This window comes from Apaloderma vittatum, unplaced genomic scaffold (genome assembly GCF_000703405.1).
Source record: "Apaloderma vittatum isolate BGI_N311 unplaced genomic scaffold, ASM70340v1 scaffold34944, whole genome shotgun sequence".
Classification (NCBI taxonomy): domain Eukaryota; kingdom Metazoa; phylum Chordata; class Aves; order Trogoniformes; family Trogonidae; genus Apaloderma; species Apaloderma vittatum.
The window spans coordinates 14,266-28,679 of NW_009713873.1; the positions used below are offsets into that span (position 1 = coordinate 14,266).

A 14,414-nucleotide genomic window follows, 5' to 3' on the forward strand; every position below is an offset into this window, starting at 1 on the left:
GCTTTTGGCCCCTACAAAGAACCGCAGCCCCCGTTAGCCATCTCCTCCTCCCCCTTACACGTATCCACTCGTACTTATTTGCTCTTAAGAAGGATAAAATTCAGAAAATGTGAAATAATTTTCAGGGATTAACTGTATATATATAATAATTTATATATATAAAATAATTTTCAGGGAGTAACTATATATACAGTTACAGTCTGAAAGTAGCATCTCTCCAGTCTTAGCACAAGAACATGAGATTTGCTGTAACCAAGAGCATCAAATATCCCAAGGCCAACAGCCCCCATCGAGGGTGTCCACTGGCTTCAGTCAGGAAAAAGCTAACACTATAGAACTATAAAAAAGATCTGCAAACAGAGACAGGCAAGGTAGGTCTAGAGCCAACTCAAAAGCCAATGGAGTGGCTTTCTGGAAAGTGAAGGCTCCCTAAGTTCTCTTCCATGGAGAGCGTTCTGTAAGTAAATAATTAGAATAGCCAATATGTGACAGATCATTAACTCAGCAATACACTCAGAAGTACACACTTCTTACAGGAGCAATGAGAATTGATTAAGTATTTACGCAGCTCCATTGCTTTAAGAAGAGTTCAACACAGAATTCTGAAACCTACTTTTTTCCGATTTTGTGCGCTAAATCCACAGTGGGCTTCACGACTATTTCAAAGAGAGACGGGATTTTCTTATAATCCCCTGAAGGATCTTGGTAATTTTCGATGTCAGACTCCGAGAAGGGGTACTGCTCTGGCGGGGTTGGCAGAAGCCCAACACCTGGTGGTGGCTTAGGGAGAGGAACTATGCCGCGCTTTCTGAGCTCCTCCAGCTCTTTCTCATCTTCGTTTTGTGGCTCCTCCTCATTATTCAAAACCTAGAACAAAGCAATGGAGCAAAAAATGTAAATTTTGCAGTATATGCAATTTAATTTAGCCTTGAACCTTCTGTTTAACTATAACTACTTGCTGCAATACTACTGTATGCTGACATCCTACTGAACACCAAGGTCAGGATTTCATGAACGCTCACTGGAGTTCAGCAGCACGCTCCCTGAGAACCGCGGTGGCTTTTCCAGCCAACGTTCCACTGTTCCTTTTAGTACCAAAACCTTGTGGTTTACAAACTGCTCACCTTGTCAAGCAGCTCCTTCGTTTCTGCAGTCAGGGGAGCGTGGGAAAACTTGCACTTATCTCCTTGATAGCACTTTGCTCCTGTGTGGTAGAACTTGCAAGGGAATTCATGTAAGCGATGTGTTAAGGATTCCTAACACAGGCTGATTTCTAGGTTGCACTGTCTGGCAAGTTTATGAAATTAAGCTGTCAACTGTCTTTCCATTTTTCACCAATACTTCAAACTTTCCAAAGCAATGTGTTAAAAATTTTCAAAGCTCATAACCAGTTTGCTTCCTAGTTCCAATTAAAGTTCTACTAATAATTCCATTACCGCAGCCCTAACGTTATTTTGGACTTGGTTCTAAAACCACGATTAAAAAGATTTTCCGGAATAAAACACAAACCAGGATACATGGACAAATGCATCTAACTTCAACGGGATTTACCTTTTAACAAAATAAAACCCTTCAAAATAGAAAACAAACTAGTAATTTTGTACATGTTTTCTCCTCCTAACTGAGCAGAAAAATATTCCTCCAGGAGTAATTCTACACAGTCTTTGGTATAGTCTCTTAAGACAAGAAATAGCTACACTTAAAAATCACTTACATCGATTAAGAGTAAATATAAACTTTCAGTTTAATTCAAGTTGTTGTTTTTTTTAAAGGATATTGTGCAAATAAATGCAGTTCTCTCCTTTGGTGCAGTAACCCTGTATGTAAAACTTGCAGATTTCCTTCTTCTTTTCAATCTCTGCATCATGATCAAATTTACACTGCTCCCCCTGTCAACAAGCAAACAAGACAAAACATTATCAGTCTGAAATGCTGGGTATTTTCATTTTCCAATTTGCAGAAAACCATCCTCCTTAGCTGAATTTAAACTTTTTACCTTTATTCCCACATAACCGCATTCTAAACAAATCCCTAAAAAAACCCCTGTGACATGGAGAAATAGTTTCTGAATCGGGATATGAAGAGTATCTGCAGCTGTCAACAGAAAACAAGCTGCTCGCTTCTCTGTCTCCACCTAACAATTCACCTTAAAAAGGCATTTAAACAAATACTTCACTGAAATTATTTCCACACAAATAATTAAGCGCTTGATCAGAAATCATACCATTCTAAGGGTGCGTAGGAGAAATTAAAAGTCCAACAAGCAAAGTGTTACAACTCTCTCACGTAGGGAAAAGAGGGTGCAAAAAGTATCAGGTTGATATCAGCCATATCACGTTATACATTAGCATTTGCTAGAGGTTTGTTTCTATTTATTTTTTGTACTTATTCCCATGAAAAAGACACCAAGTGCTCTTCCAGTCACTTGTTTTAAAACTGAAGGTGGCAGCAAATACTCATCTTACTGAGCATGGCACTCTTAAAATACATAAAGGCAGCAACAAACGCATTGTTTTCGATTCCCTCCTGTTTTGTGAAAAACAGTACACATATACACACACAGACACATATATATATATCACCTTTACTTTGACCATTTGCAAAATAAAAAACGTTCTATCGCTAAATACCCACAGGAACCAAACATAAAGGGTGCACTCACTGATTCAAGAAGCACGTGGGTTTTTCTTAAGTGGGTTTTGTAACTGACTGAACTAGTCTGACATCGGAGGGTTCAACTCCACAGCAGCACAAGCTTCAAAATGAAGCGACAGCGATTTGAGTTTATTTTTTTTTTATGTAATAAGAGACTGTCTTGCTAGGGCTTTTGCTTGACAGCTGACTGCTCTGAATAGCATTCTCTTCTCTCTGCCGCCTTCCACTTGCTGCCTGAAGGAAGATGATTCTTTGGTGGAGGGAATTATTACTACAACTCCACTTTTTACTTTAGAGAGAGAAATAATTGACCATAATTAAGTAATTCCTTCAACGTTTCAAAATCAGCAGTAGCACATACAAGAGCAATAATCTAACACACTCAGAAATCATTGCCAGGTTCCACGCTTGGAAGATTTGATGTATATTTACGTATATACGTTGTCAATCTACGATACCATCACATATGTTTGCGCTGTATGAACTAACAGCAAATAGTCACTTGAACAGAATTCATTACAATTCAAAATGTGTGACAGAAGGGGATATTTTTCCCTGAGTACTTCTGTCGGCATTTATCTACAAATCCTCAAAACATTAGAAATCAAACCACTGAGTTTCAGCATCAAGTTTTCTTTGCAGTGGCTGAAATAATAAAAAAAACCAAACAGTGTCTCCTCCCCCTTCCTCAAGCCAAAGTGCATTGTTACCTTAATACACCTCCCTTCGAGGAAGTATTTACAAATTTGTTTGCCTTTGTGTTCCACCGTGTGCTGATTTATGAACTCCTGGCTCATATTAACCCACTTCTTCATGGGTTTGCCATCCTGGAAGAAAAAAAACCAAACATCTCGTTGATGCCTGCTATTAAACATGGTTGCAAAAACAGCAAGAACGTACTTGGTTACCCCAAAATGGGATTAACTATGCCGTAATTTGAGTTCTTAAAATGATTAGACCCACGGCTCAAGGAAAAGGTAAATACATGTGGCTTTTCCTTATCTGCTTTAATACAGTTTAGTCACATGAAACAGTTGGTCAGCATCCAGACCACCGTCTTCTGACAACACCTTGCCAATCCCTCCCCTCTATGTGCTCCTCTGGATTGCCCAGCTTCTTTTTCTCTCCCATTAGAAGAAAAAATAACCTTTTTTGCTTATAACAAGAGGCAAAGCAAGAGAGGAAGCACGATTAAATCACAAACCAAATTACTTATCAGGTTACTGATTATACTTTGTATATCAAGTGGTAGAGAACCCCAGTAATTTTCTAGATAAGAGAAAAAAAGCTGACAGCTGTGTATTTTTAAATACTTTTCAATTAAAGCAAAGCATCCTGTCATTTGAAACAAGTACATCAGGAATCCAACTTTTAATTCCACATACCTCATGAAAGCCATCGGATCCTTTATTGCCCCCTCTCCCCCTTCCGCGATCTTTACGCTTCAATTTCTTCTGCATTCCACGCCCTCGGCCGATGTTGTAATTATTACCCCGTTGAGAAATACCTGAAAAACAGCAGGGTCCTCAGGGAGGAAAGAAAAATTATTTATCCCGCGACGTCAAACACAGACCAATCCAACAAATGAAATATCTACGTTTTTGCGGCCTGAATTCCTAAACGCTCCCTTGAATTGCGAGTTGGCAAGTCCAGCCGCGTCGGCTGATTGTCATTCTGCACCCCCTCCCCCCTCACTTTTGAAAAGAGAATCAATAGTAGACTGAGAAAACTAATCTAAAATTCATCTTGTTCAAAGCAGCATCTCCCAACTGAGAAGTCTGGACGTGCTACTTCTAACCAGCCCAAATACTTAAATTATTCGGTGTCGTTTGGAAGCTTTCTGAAAGTGGAACTAACTGGTACAACTGGCACCCAGGTGGGTGCACAAACGTTTGTCCTGATGGGCAGAAGACGCAAGATCATAACCTAAGAAATACAACAGAACAGCCTTGATAGCAAAAATGTTTAATGGCAACTATGTGGAAGCCTCGAGACACTAATTATCCAGTCAGCAGCTGTGGTTTCCACAAAAGCCACTGAGACGGAATATCTGCTTTCTCACTGATTGAAAACCAAAGAAAACCAGTCAGATTTTCCCAATCTTTTGGCGATCTTATTGCGAACCAAAAGAGAATGTGACGAGGCTGTAGTAAACAGAAAAGGCAGCATACTCCCTCTGGGCGACAGGCAGAAATGTGACAGAGGAGTCAAAATACTGAGGCCAGGGACATACACGGGCTCAAAGAATCGCACCCCAGCAGACACAGGAGGGAAGGTGCGAATGAGACCGCTTGCGTAACCCAGCTTATGTAAGCCAAGCAGGAAATAAGGGCAGCAGGACTCTCTCAGGAATGCGTTGCTTCACAGCACTGCTTCTTCCACCAGCTTTGAACGCAAGGAAATTTTGCGAAAGGAAAAATAAAAGGGAGCTAGCGCCCTTGTGGGCTAGACCGACAGAGGTGTTCAAGCCTCTATCAGAATTTCTGGGTACTTAACTGGGATTTTTTTTTGGCCTGAATCAAGTTTTCATGAACTCCAGGAAACCACTTTACAGCCCTACCATTTCTTCCTCAAGCAGCTGCAGAACAAAGATGCTGGCTTTTTAATCAGGCCTTATTTGCTCGTTTACCACGCACATATTACTGATACTTGATCTTTTTCTGCAATATACCCACCAGTAGCCGGGCCGGATGGGGCTTTGAGCAACCTAGTCTAGTGGGAGAGAGGTGTCCCTGCCCACAGTAGAGGGGTTGAACCAGATGATCTTCAAGGTCCCTTTCAACTTTAACCATTTCATGATTCCATAACAGATAACTGCATACTGGTATATTATTCCTTCCCGATGAGCAGTGTTCTCACTTGCTGAAAGCCACCACTAGCAGCTTTCTGTGCTCAGCTCACGAGAAAAATGTCCCAAAACAACGCACGATACAACTGCCCCCACCATCCATCACTAAACTTACTGCTTCAAATGATCTTACCTTTCTGGATCCCCTTCATCCCCTGTTTTTTCACTGGTTCTTTCGGGAATGGAGGTCCTAAATCGGCACTGGACGTCTCTTTAGCTTGCCTGTACTGTTTCAGTTGGTCAGCAAAATCTTCGTCTTTTTCTTCCTCGTTATAATTACCGAAGTTTTCATCGCTGTAATGGCTGTAGTCATCATACTCCTTACTTTTTACATTTTTTTTATGCTGCATTTTCTGGGAACTCATGTAATTTCCTGATACGTGCCCATGCTGCAGGAAAGGGATTGTGCCGTTCAGACGCAGCATTTCAGAAAACACCCCTCCGAACCATGCTAACAAACCCAGCTATTTTCACCATTTCACTGTCTACCGAGCATTAATAATAAACAGTGACTATCAGTTATTTAGTAGGAATTAGCACTTTGGATTCTGAATGCATCAAAACATGAAAAAGGACCAAAAAAAGAACAGCACCTGTACTCCAGAAAACTTTTTAGTGCATTTTTAGTGCACGCAGATCTAAGTGTTCTAAGCGCTGCTTAGATGAACTGCGATGAAAATAAATCTCTTCCATTCAGGATCACCGTATCCTGACGATCTTGGAGGCAGCTGAAACAACCTGTCACCTCTCTGCTAGTCAGGATGAAATACTGCTTATCACCAGCCCTAGCACTGTCTCTTCTCCCATTTCTGCCAACGAGATCTTCAGTTCGTTAATAAACGGGGCTGGCTTAGGGGTTTCTCATGTCATTTACATTTCCCTTCTTTTACACAACACCTGAATAAAGATATGGGAAAAAAACCACCTACCTGACTGAATGAAGAATCATAATCTCTGTACGAGGAGCTGCTGCTCTTTTTATGTGGTCTTTCTGTACGCTCAATATCAGAGTCATGGCTGTAGTCTGAGCTGTCATCGCTGGAAGGGGAGTTGTGCTGGAAAAAAAAAAGAAAACGGCACTCTTGAGCATGATGCAATCCCTTTCAAAGTGGCCTGTTGTGTATGAACTCCATAAAAAGTATTTTTTTCCCTCTCTCACAAACCTCAGCTTCTGAGGGAAGCCAGTGAGAGCACACTCGATGAGCCACTCTCAGCATCACTGCACTACAAGTATTTTATTTAGGTGTGCTGTCTTGTAGAAAATTGAGAGGGGCAACCACAGAAGAACACTGTATTTCTGTGATTTACAGAATTACCATAGGGTTTCATTTTCTAGGTTCAAATTTGATGAATCTCTTGCATTTATTTAAGTCAATTATATATTAGGCACATTCTATCCACTAATTTACTGAAGAATTCACTTAACTCGTATGAAATCTCTTCCTTCCATAAAGTCGGTAATTAGCACAAAAAGCAAAATTGTAATTTTACGTTTTGGCTCTTACCTTAAAGACCTCTCACTCTCTCACAGTTCTGCTATCATAGATGCTGTCAGCGGCCAGTTTAATTAAAATTATTTAATTTAAGAAGTGGTTTAATACTTTGGCTTTTCATGTCAGAACTACCACAACCACTGACACTGGCAAAGAGTAAAATGCTCATATAAACAGAAGAAAACCAAGTTTACAAAAAGCATTTGGGCAAAGCTAACAAGTTTTCAAACTATCCTTTGAAACATACTACGGTTGCATTATTTAATCATTTATTGCCTCTAACCCCCAATAAACTCACACGGACACGTATGAATATACACTTCCACGTGTCGAAAGTCTACTTAATCAAATTCTTTAATACTCAAATGCATTGGCACAACAGGAATCTGCGCTTGCAGATTGCAAAGACCACTTAAATAGCAATAAAATCGCTTTAGGTTTCTTCTCCCACCTCCCCAAATTCTTGTCTAAACCTGGAATTCAAATAAACCCCTCTGGCACTTTGGTTTGCATTTCCTAACCTTATGCTTATCCCGTCTTCTCCTTTTTGACTTTTTCTTTTCTTTCTCTTTTTTGCGTTTCTTCCGTGATTTTCTATGTCCTTTCTCATTTTTCTGTTTGTCATCACCTTTTGTACCGTGCTCTTTCACATCTTCATACGCCGCATCATCTATTTCACCGTCTTCTAGCTCGCCATCCTCTCTGCAGGAGGGAAAACATCAATGCAATAAAATTACACGTTATTATCCATCTCCACTATCCAACAGCAACAAGCACACCCAGTAATTCTTTACAGCAGTTCCATTTTTATACACGTGAATATACTTCTTCATACATTAACACCCCAAGACCTACGAGGGGTTCAGACTTTTCTTTTAAAGAAAACTGGAATGCAAATGATTAAATGGCCTTAAATTGCAATGCAAAATTAAAAAGTTTAAAAACTATCTATTTTCTCCCTTCTCAGAACAAAAGACTTCCCTTCTTACATGGTTTTCTCCAACATAGAGGAAAAACTGCTTCAATGTATACCCAGCCACACAAATACATTTCCTTGAACACAGCAGCTCCTGCAATTACAGCTGTAACACCAAAGGATGACTGAAAAAAATAAAAATAAAACCCAGAAAATGTAACACTTGAAGTGCTTGTAGACTAAATACCAGAAAGGTTTGTGTTTACCTCCATCCCTAGGGGGAAAAAAGTTTCTATGATTACATAAGACTCAAAGTTTTGTCTACTGACCCAAATGGCAGGAACTCTGAAAACAAAGAAACGTTTTGACAAACTCTGAAAATGAAAGAAACATTTTGACAGAACACCAGCTAGGTGGCTTCTCCTCCCTATTTCAGCAACCTCAGCTCCCCTTCACCTCTTCGGTATTTGCCAGGTTTTGGTTGTGGCAGAATTCACTGCTTTTGAGCACTTATAATTGGCTGCATGATTTCCATGTTATCACCGCTGCTTCAAGAATTCAGCCTTTGGGGGAACTTTATGAAAACCTGGTCCTGAATTTTCAATCCTATGGTGTAGGAAACCCTCACTCTGTGCAGAAAACTATATTAAAAAAAAACACCATCCCAAATCTTTCATTCGCATCTCTAGGTGGGACCAAGGGATTCCCATGCTTGAGATAAAGGACGCTCAGAATGGGTATCCCAAGCACTAAATAAATCTTGTCTTCAAAAAGCGCAGTCTCCGTTATCTCCAGCACTCCCTGACAAATTCTGAAGCACATCACACAATATCCCAAGGAAGCATTTGTCACTATTAAAGTGTGTACCTAATGAAACCCAAACACGAGTATTAACAGAACACCTGCAGCTATTAGGAAAAAAATTCTCCCAGATTTTGACTAGATGAGCTGAAACTCGGTCTCTCAAGGATGTCTGCTCAATTAAAACACCTTCTTTAGGTAAAATGCTTCCTGAAAATGCTCTTTGGGAACTAAGGTATTGAATGGTTCCTTTGGGAACTGCCGTCATATGTTTGCACCTCTGGGACGTATGCAGGACTCGAATAACGTTCCAGGTAAAACAATCTCACTAATGCTATCCTTGGGATTGCATTTCGAAGGCGAGACTACAGAAGTCCTCTAATGGCCAAATTCTTACAACAACATCCTAGAATTTTCCAAGAATGTAAAAAAGAAAAAAAGGTGGATAAATATGATTTGAAGAGATAATAGTCAAAAAATGTATCATTTCCTGGAACTACTTTGGTTATTCTTCAGAGAAAAGTTTAAAGAAAGCAATTGGGCAGAGATGACCTTTCATTTCCTAAACTCTTCTCCCCCAATTTAACATCCAAACTGGAGCAAGGTGCAAAACCTACCCCAAGTGGAAGTTCACTTCCTAAATATATTCCTAAATATGTTGCTAAATATATTGGCTATAGCACACAGCTTTGGGCAGGGCTTTCGGTGATGGGACCCGAGGCCGCCTCCTTTTTTTTTTCCCCTATGAGTCATGTAAGTCAACATCCAGATGTGGTCTGTAAAAAAACCCAGTAGATGATTTTCTAGGAAATGGGTCCGAGTCTTTGGTTGCTTTCACGATCTCCAGACACTCAGAGTGGTGATGGAGATGTGAAAACCAACCCAGAAAGCGTTTCCGCCGTCCTGAGCATATTTCTAGAGCGTCTCCAAAACGTTCCGAAGCCAAATTATCTTGCAGGAAGAATGAGTCTGGGGAAATCACTGAAAGAGCAGTTATGTAAGTATTTGGCTAGGGAAAACAGAAATCCACGCAAAAAACAGCTCACCGTTCCTCTAGCCTTTACAGTTTAACTTTTAACATTCAAACTTGGCTTTAATTTACCTTTGCGGGCCTTGGTCTGAGTAATTTTTAAAAACTGATTTTGTTATGTTCAAAGCAGATTTACAACTCAAGCTCCTGAAGTCCAATATACAAAAGCAACGCGTTTTCTCAGCATGCAGCGGCTCTGAAATATTTTAAGAAAACTAGCAGGGTTTTGCATGTGGGACTGTTTTTCCCCGTCTTCCTCACAGAAGTATTTGGTGTGTTTGGGGAGAGGACCAAACTTCTGTATGTTCTAACAGCCGACGGGAACAACTTCGTACAACCACAATGTGATTCTCTGTCATCAAAGGTTGTTTTCTGTTAAGGCCCTTTGATTCACGGCTGAGGAAAGGTCTCGTTTAAAAACCATTCCATTTTGGTTTACAATACGATGCTTCTGACTTTATTCATTAGAATAAAGAAAAAATTAAGAGCCAAGGCTTTCCAAAAGCATCATCAAGACTAGAAAACGTACTTAGTAGATAAAAATTAAAGGCTGCAAGCATCTCCCTTCTCAAACACACAGTGAAAGGACACTGCAGTATGAATGCAAACTTCACACATAAGCACATCTCTAACACGCTAAGTAATGAATTCTTCGTTAAGAAGCTATTAATTTTTGGTGATAACTGAATATTACCGTCCAAAAAGAAAATAAAATCTATTTATTCCTAAAGCAAGTTCACTGTTAAACTTAAACCTCTTTTTTTTTCTGCCATCAGTTCTAGAAGAGACAAGATTTTGGTTTTATACAATTATGAAGAGTATGTTCACTCCACAAACATTAAGTTATTTTAATCTACGTCCAGGCAGTGAAATTGCAGCCTGAAAAATTACAGACCAGCCCACTATGGTTGGTTTGCTGTTTTTTTTGCAGCAGAGGCAAAGAAGTAATTTTTTGGATAGTCCACCTTCTCATCCTGCTGCCTCATCATGTCCACCCCCTGGGGTTTATTACTGTAGAAGAAATGACATAAATTCACAGAGGACCCTTCCTCCTCCTCGGGAGGATGAGGAGTAACAAGTTAGGTGAGCCAGCTGCAGTTTTGGCATCCCTGCGAATGGCAAGCAAGGCTCGTTCAGCCACAGAGTGAGTTTGGGACTGATTCATAGAATCACAGATTCATCATAGAATGGCCTAGGCTGGAAGGGACCTTAAAGATCATTTAATCCAACCTCCCTGTTGTGGGCAGGGACGCCTCTCAACCAGACCAGGCAGCACACGGGGACCAAACGGGGATTATCTCTTTCCTTCCCGGTTTCCTAACGTCAAAGCAAGTTTTGAAATTGCCCTCCAAAACAATAAATCGCTACAAGAAGGCTGCAGCCAGTGACCACAGACTTGAAGGTGACCATATCCTTTGGTGATTAACTATTACTGAAAAAAACCAAACCCCGAACAGATCGCTAAAACCAGCTTTAAACATTTTCAAACCAAAACCTGCACACGAGGAGGGCAGTAAAGCACCACGTAGAGGAAAAGCAACGCATTTAAGTTGTCAGCTAAAGGTGGATGGAAGCCTTGTGGCGAGAGAGCCTGGGAGAGCAGACTGGGACAATGGCACCGAGGATATGGGGAGATCTGGACGACACATATTGTATTGGTATATAACACAAATTTCAATTTGCTGTTACTTGTGCTGGCCACAACCGGGTGTGAGCGAGCAGAGCAGGTCTCTGGGAGAACCAGTCGGACCTGTTGGAGCAGCAGGGTGTAAATCACGCTCGCAGAGAGCGCACAGAAAGGAGAGTGGAAAAGGGAACTGGGAAAATACAATCTCGCTACCTCCAACGTAGAAAACCTCCTTTATTGTACCACAAGGTACATAAAAAGGGACATAAAAAGGGGCCTGACACACTTGCAATGTGACTCTCCAAGACCACTCCACTATCTGAGAGTTAGCATCTCCACGTTCAGACCCATTGTTAGGTCACTGCTCTTTTTAGAGCAAAAAATGGTGCAAGAAAGCACCAAGTCTAGAGATACAATGACAGCAAAGCATGGACAGCAAACAGAAAGCATCAATACTGACCCAACGTCACAGATTTTAAAAATAAACAGATTCCAAGTTATTTTCTAAAGCTCCTGGCAATTGCAAATCTTTCTTGCCCTGCCCAAGATTCTCTACGTAACAAGTAATCAGTAATAAAATTTCAAAACACACCTTGAGGTCTGTGTGTACAGAAAGGCTGGAATACCTCACCAAAGTCTCCACAACGAGTTAACTAGAAATATTTAACGAATGAGAAGCCTGCCTCACTTAATCAGGTGGCCCATCTACAAACCAAGAAAACAAAGACTCTGGATCAAAAACAATCTTCCAACTTGGAATATTCAAAGTAATGAACGGATGGGGGGGGGGGGGTTTCCACTCTTTTTTACTGCTCAAAACCACTAACCAACTTCTTTGACAAGTTTACAGATCAGTCCCAAACCAAGCTAACTAATTGCTAACAGAAATGTTCCTCATTTATGCTCGACAGATCGATCCAAATAGTTGAAACGATTTCAGAAGCTTCCTATTGTGGGCTGTACCTATAGTAAACCAGTGCTACCGAGCTACCAACACAGTTTACAATGTTACATTTGCACACCTAACCTAACCTAACCAAAAGTTTATGTTTGGGTTTGTTGGGTATTTATTGCCTTTTTTTTAAACCGGGTGTATTAAGAACACACTTTACTACACAGGTCTCAGCTCAAAGGGGAGCAGAAGTTTCACAGAAGGCTTGTTTACAAGAAAGTTATTATTTAACAGGCAAAGGTGTTCATCACTCTTACGAAATTAAAACATTACAAGGCAACATTAGAAATTAACCCGTGTTAAAAGCACATTAAGCTATGAGGCACCACTTATTTATTCTATTTCATAATTTACCAGGGTAACAACTGGTGAGAATGGCTGGTTTAGAGGAACTCTACTTGTCAACACCTCATGAGCAACTCCGAGTTAGACAAAAAACTACGCTTCCAGCAGAGCAGTGACTAACTCAGGCACATCCTCAAGGAGGACTTGAAAACCCACGAAGCCTTTTCAAGCCCTGAAACAGCAAAACTTACTAACCCTAGGAACTCTAAAAAATCCCACTCTGCAGAGTTTTAAGAGTTAGCTCTGCCCTCCCTCCAGCAATCCCAGAGGATTACTGGTTTGCTTTTTTGGGGGGGTACACCCAGCATGACACAACTGACACCGTTTCATGATTAAAAAAGCAGGAAGGTGCAAAGAACCAGCAGCTCCGGGGGCTGCCTCGAACCTGCTCACTCTAAATCATTGCATGATTTTTTTCAGACTGGTCAAGTCAGCTTGTTGGGGCCCTTCCTGCTTTGTAACACACAGAATAAGGGACTGTTTCTCTCCCTTTTTCTCTTTTTGTTTCCTCCAAGTGTTTTTCAGCCCTCTAAAGCAGGCACCGAGCACGCTTGTGGAGCTGTGTGGGGAGGAGAGACTGAAGCCCAGCTGTGGAAAACCAGAATTTTTAACTCCTGCAGTTGTGTCATGAATGCTCTGAGTAAATGTAGACAAGGACTTGGTAGCTGCAGGCAACAAAGTCACCCTGGCGGAGTATTTTTGGAACTAGTTAGGGAGGTCAGGGCTGCCTGGAGAAAGGATTTGAATTTCCAGCAGCTGCGGGAGAGAAAGGGGAGGGAGGGAGGAACAGAGGTCCTTTCACCAGGAACAGGACTCTGGTTTTCTGCGCATGGGGACTGAGAGGTGGCAAAGATAACGTCAGTCAGACCTTAATCTGCATAAGAAAAAAAAATCCAGTTAAATGTGTAAGGTGTAATCTGGCGAGAAAATGATGTTAAATATGGATCTGGGGAGAGATTCTTGTATAAACCAAAACTGAAAAAAAAAATCTTAAAAGCAACACAACTCAAAGCACCCTTTCCTACCTGACTAGCAAGGGAGAAAAAAGAACAATGGTGACATTCAACAGACACCCGCTGTGGAAAGTGCAATTTATGGAAAGAAATGGAAAACCGTCCCCCTTCCCGGCCAGAATAAATAAATGAAGATGTAAAAACGCATGCATTCCAGAAAAATAAAAATATTTTTTAAAAAACCTCTCCTAACAATGCACTTCTAATTCAGTGCCACCCCCCAACACCTCCCCTCCTTGCATTTCTTACATCCCCCCCAGCAACAACACCGGTTCCCACCCCGGTTTTTCCCCAGCCTGAAGGTGACCTGCCCCGACAAAAACATTTAAGACACAGCATCATCATCATCATCATCATCATCACTAAAGTATCACCGTTATGAGAAGCAGAGAGAGAAGAGAGAGAGAGAAGAATGTTACTCGACCTTTCGTCCCCTGCATGTTGCCTGTCAGAGTCGGGCATGTTTGGGTCAAGAACTGGGTTTGGGGGTTTGGAGAACAGGCTTTCAAAGGCCATTGTGCTGGCTGTGGTGTGGTGGTGAGGAGGAGGAGGGAGGTGGAGGCAGGCAGGACACTGCCGCTGCCCGTGGTGCGGAGGGAGGAGGAGGTGGCGGCGGCGGCGCGCACGGCCCGCTCTGGGGGGCGGCTCGGTGCGGAGGAGGAGGAGGAGGAGGGTTCGCGTGTCCCCCTCGAGTGAAGGAGAAGATGATGAAGGTTTCACTCACGGTTACTTAG

At 41.4% G+C, this 14,414-nt stretch overlaps 1 protein-coding gene across 1 annotated transcript in view; it reads right to left on the bottom strand.

Moving 5' to 3' along the window:
* ZC3H6 (zinc finger CCCH-type containing 6) overlaps window positions 1–14,257 on the bottom strand; it is an 18,293-nt gene extending 4,036 nt beyond the window's left edge. The window contains exons 1-9 of the mRNA XM_009868537.1: window positions 14,105–14,257; window positions 7,518–7,698; window positions 6,433–6,558; window positions 5,637–5,892; window positions 4,041–4,162; window positions 3,366–3,482; window positions 1,778–1,889; window positions 1,125–1,234; window positions 614–867 (exon numbers count right to left, since the gene is read on the bottom strand). Of these exons, the coding sequence (XP_009866839.1) occupies window positions 614–867; window positions 1,125–1,234; window positions 1,778–1,889; window positions 3,366–3,482; window positions 4,041–4,162; window positions 5,637–5,892; window positions 6,433–6,558; window positions 7,518–7,698; window positions 14,105–14,196 (1,370 nt within the window). The 5' untranslated portion in view covers window positions 14,197–14,257. The remainder of the gene's footprint in view (window positions 1–613; window positions 868–1,124; window positions 1,235–1,777; window positions 1,890–3,365; window positions 3,483–4,040; window positions 4,163–5,636; window positions 5,893–6,432; window positions 6,559–7,517; window positions 7,699–14,104) is intronic.
* Between the last annotated feature and the right edge of the window lie 157 nt (window positions 14,258–14,414).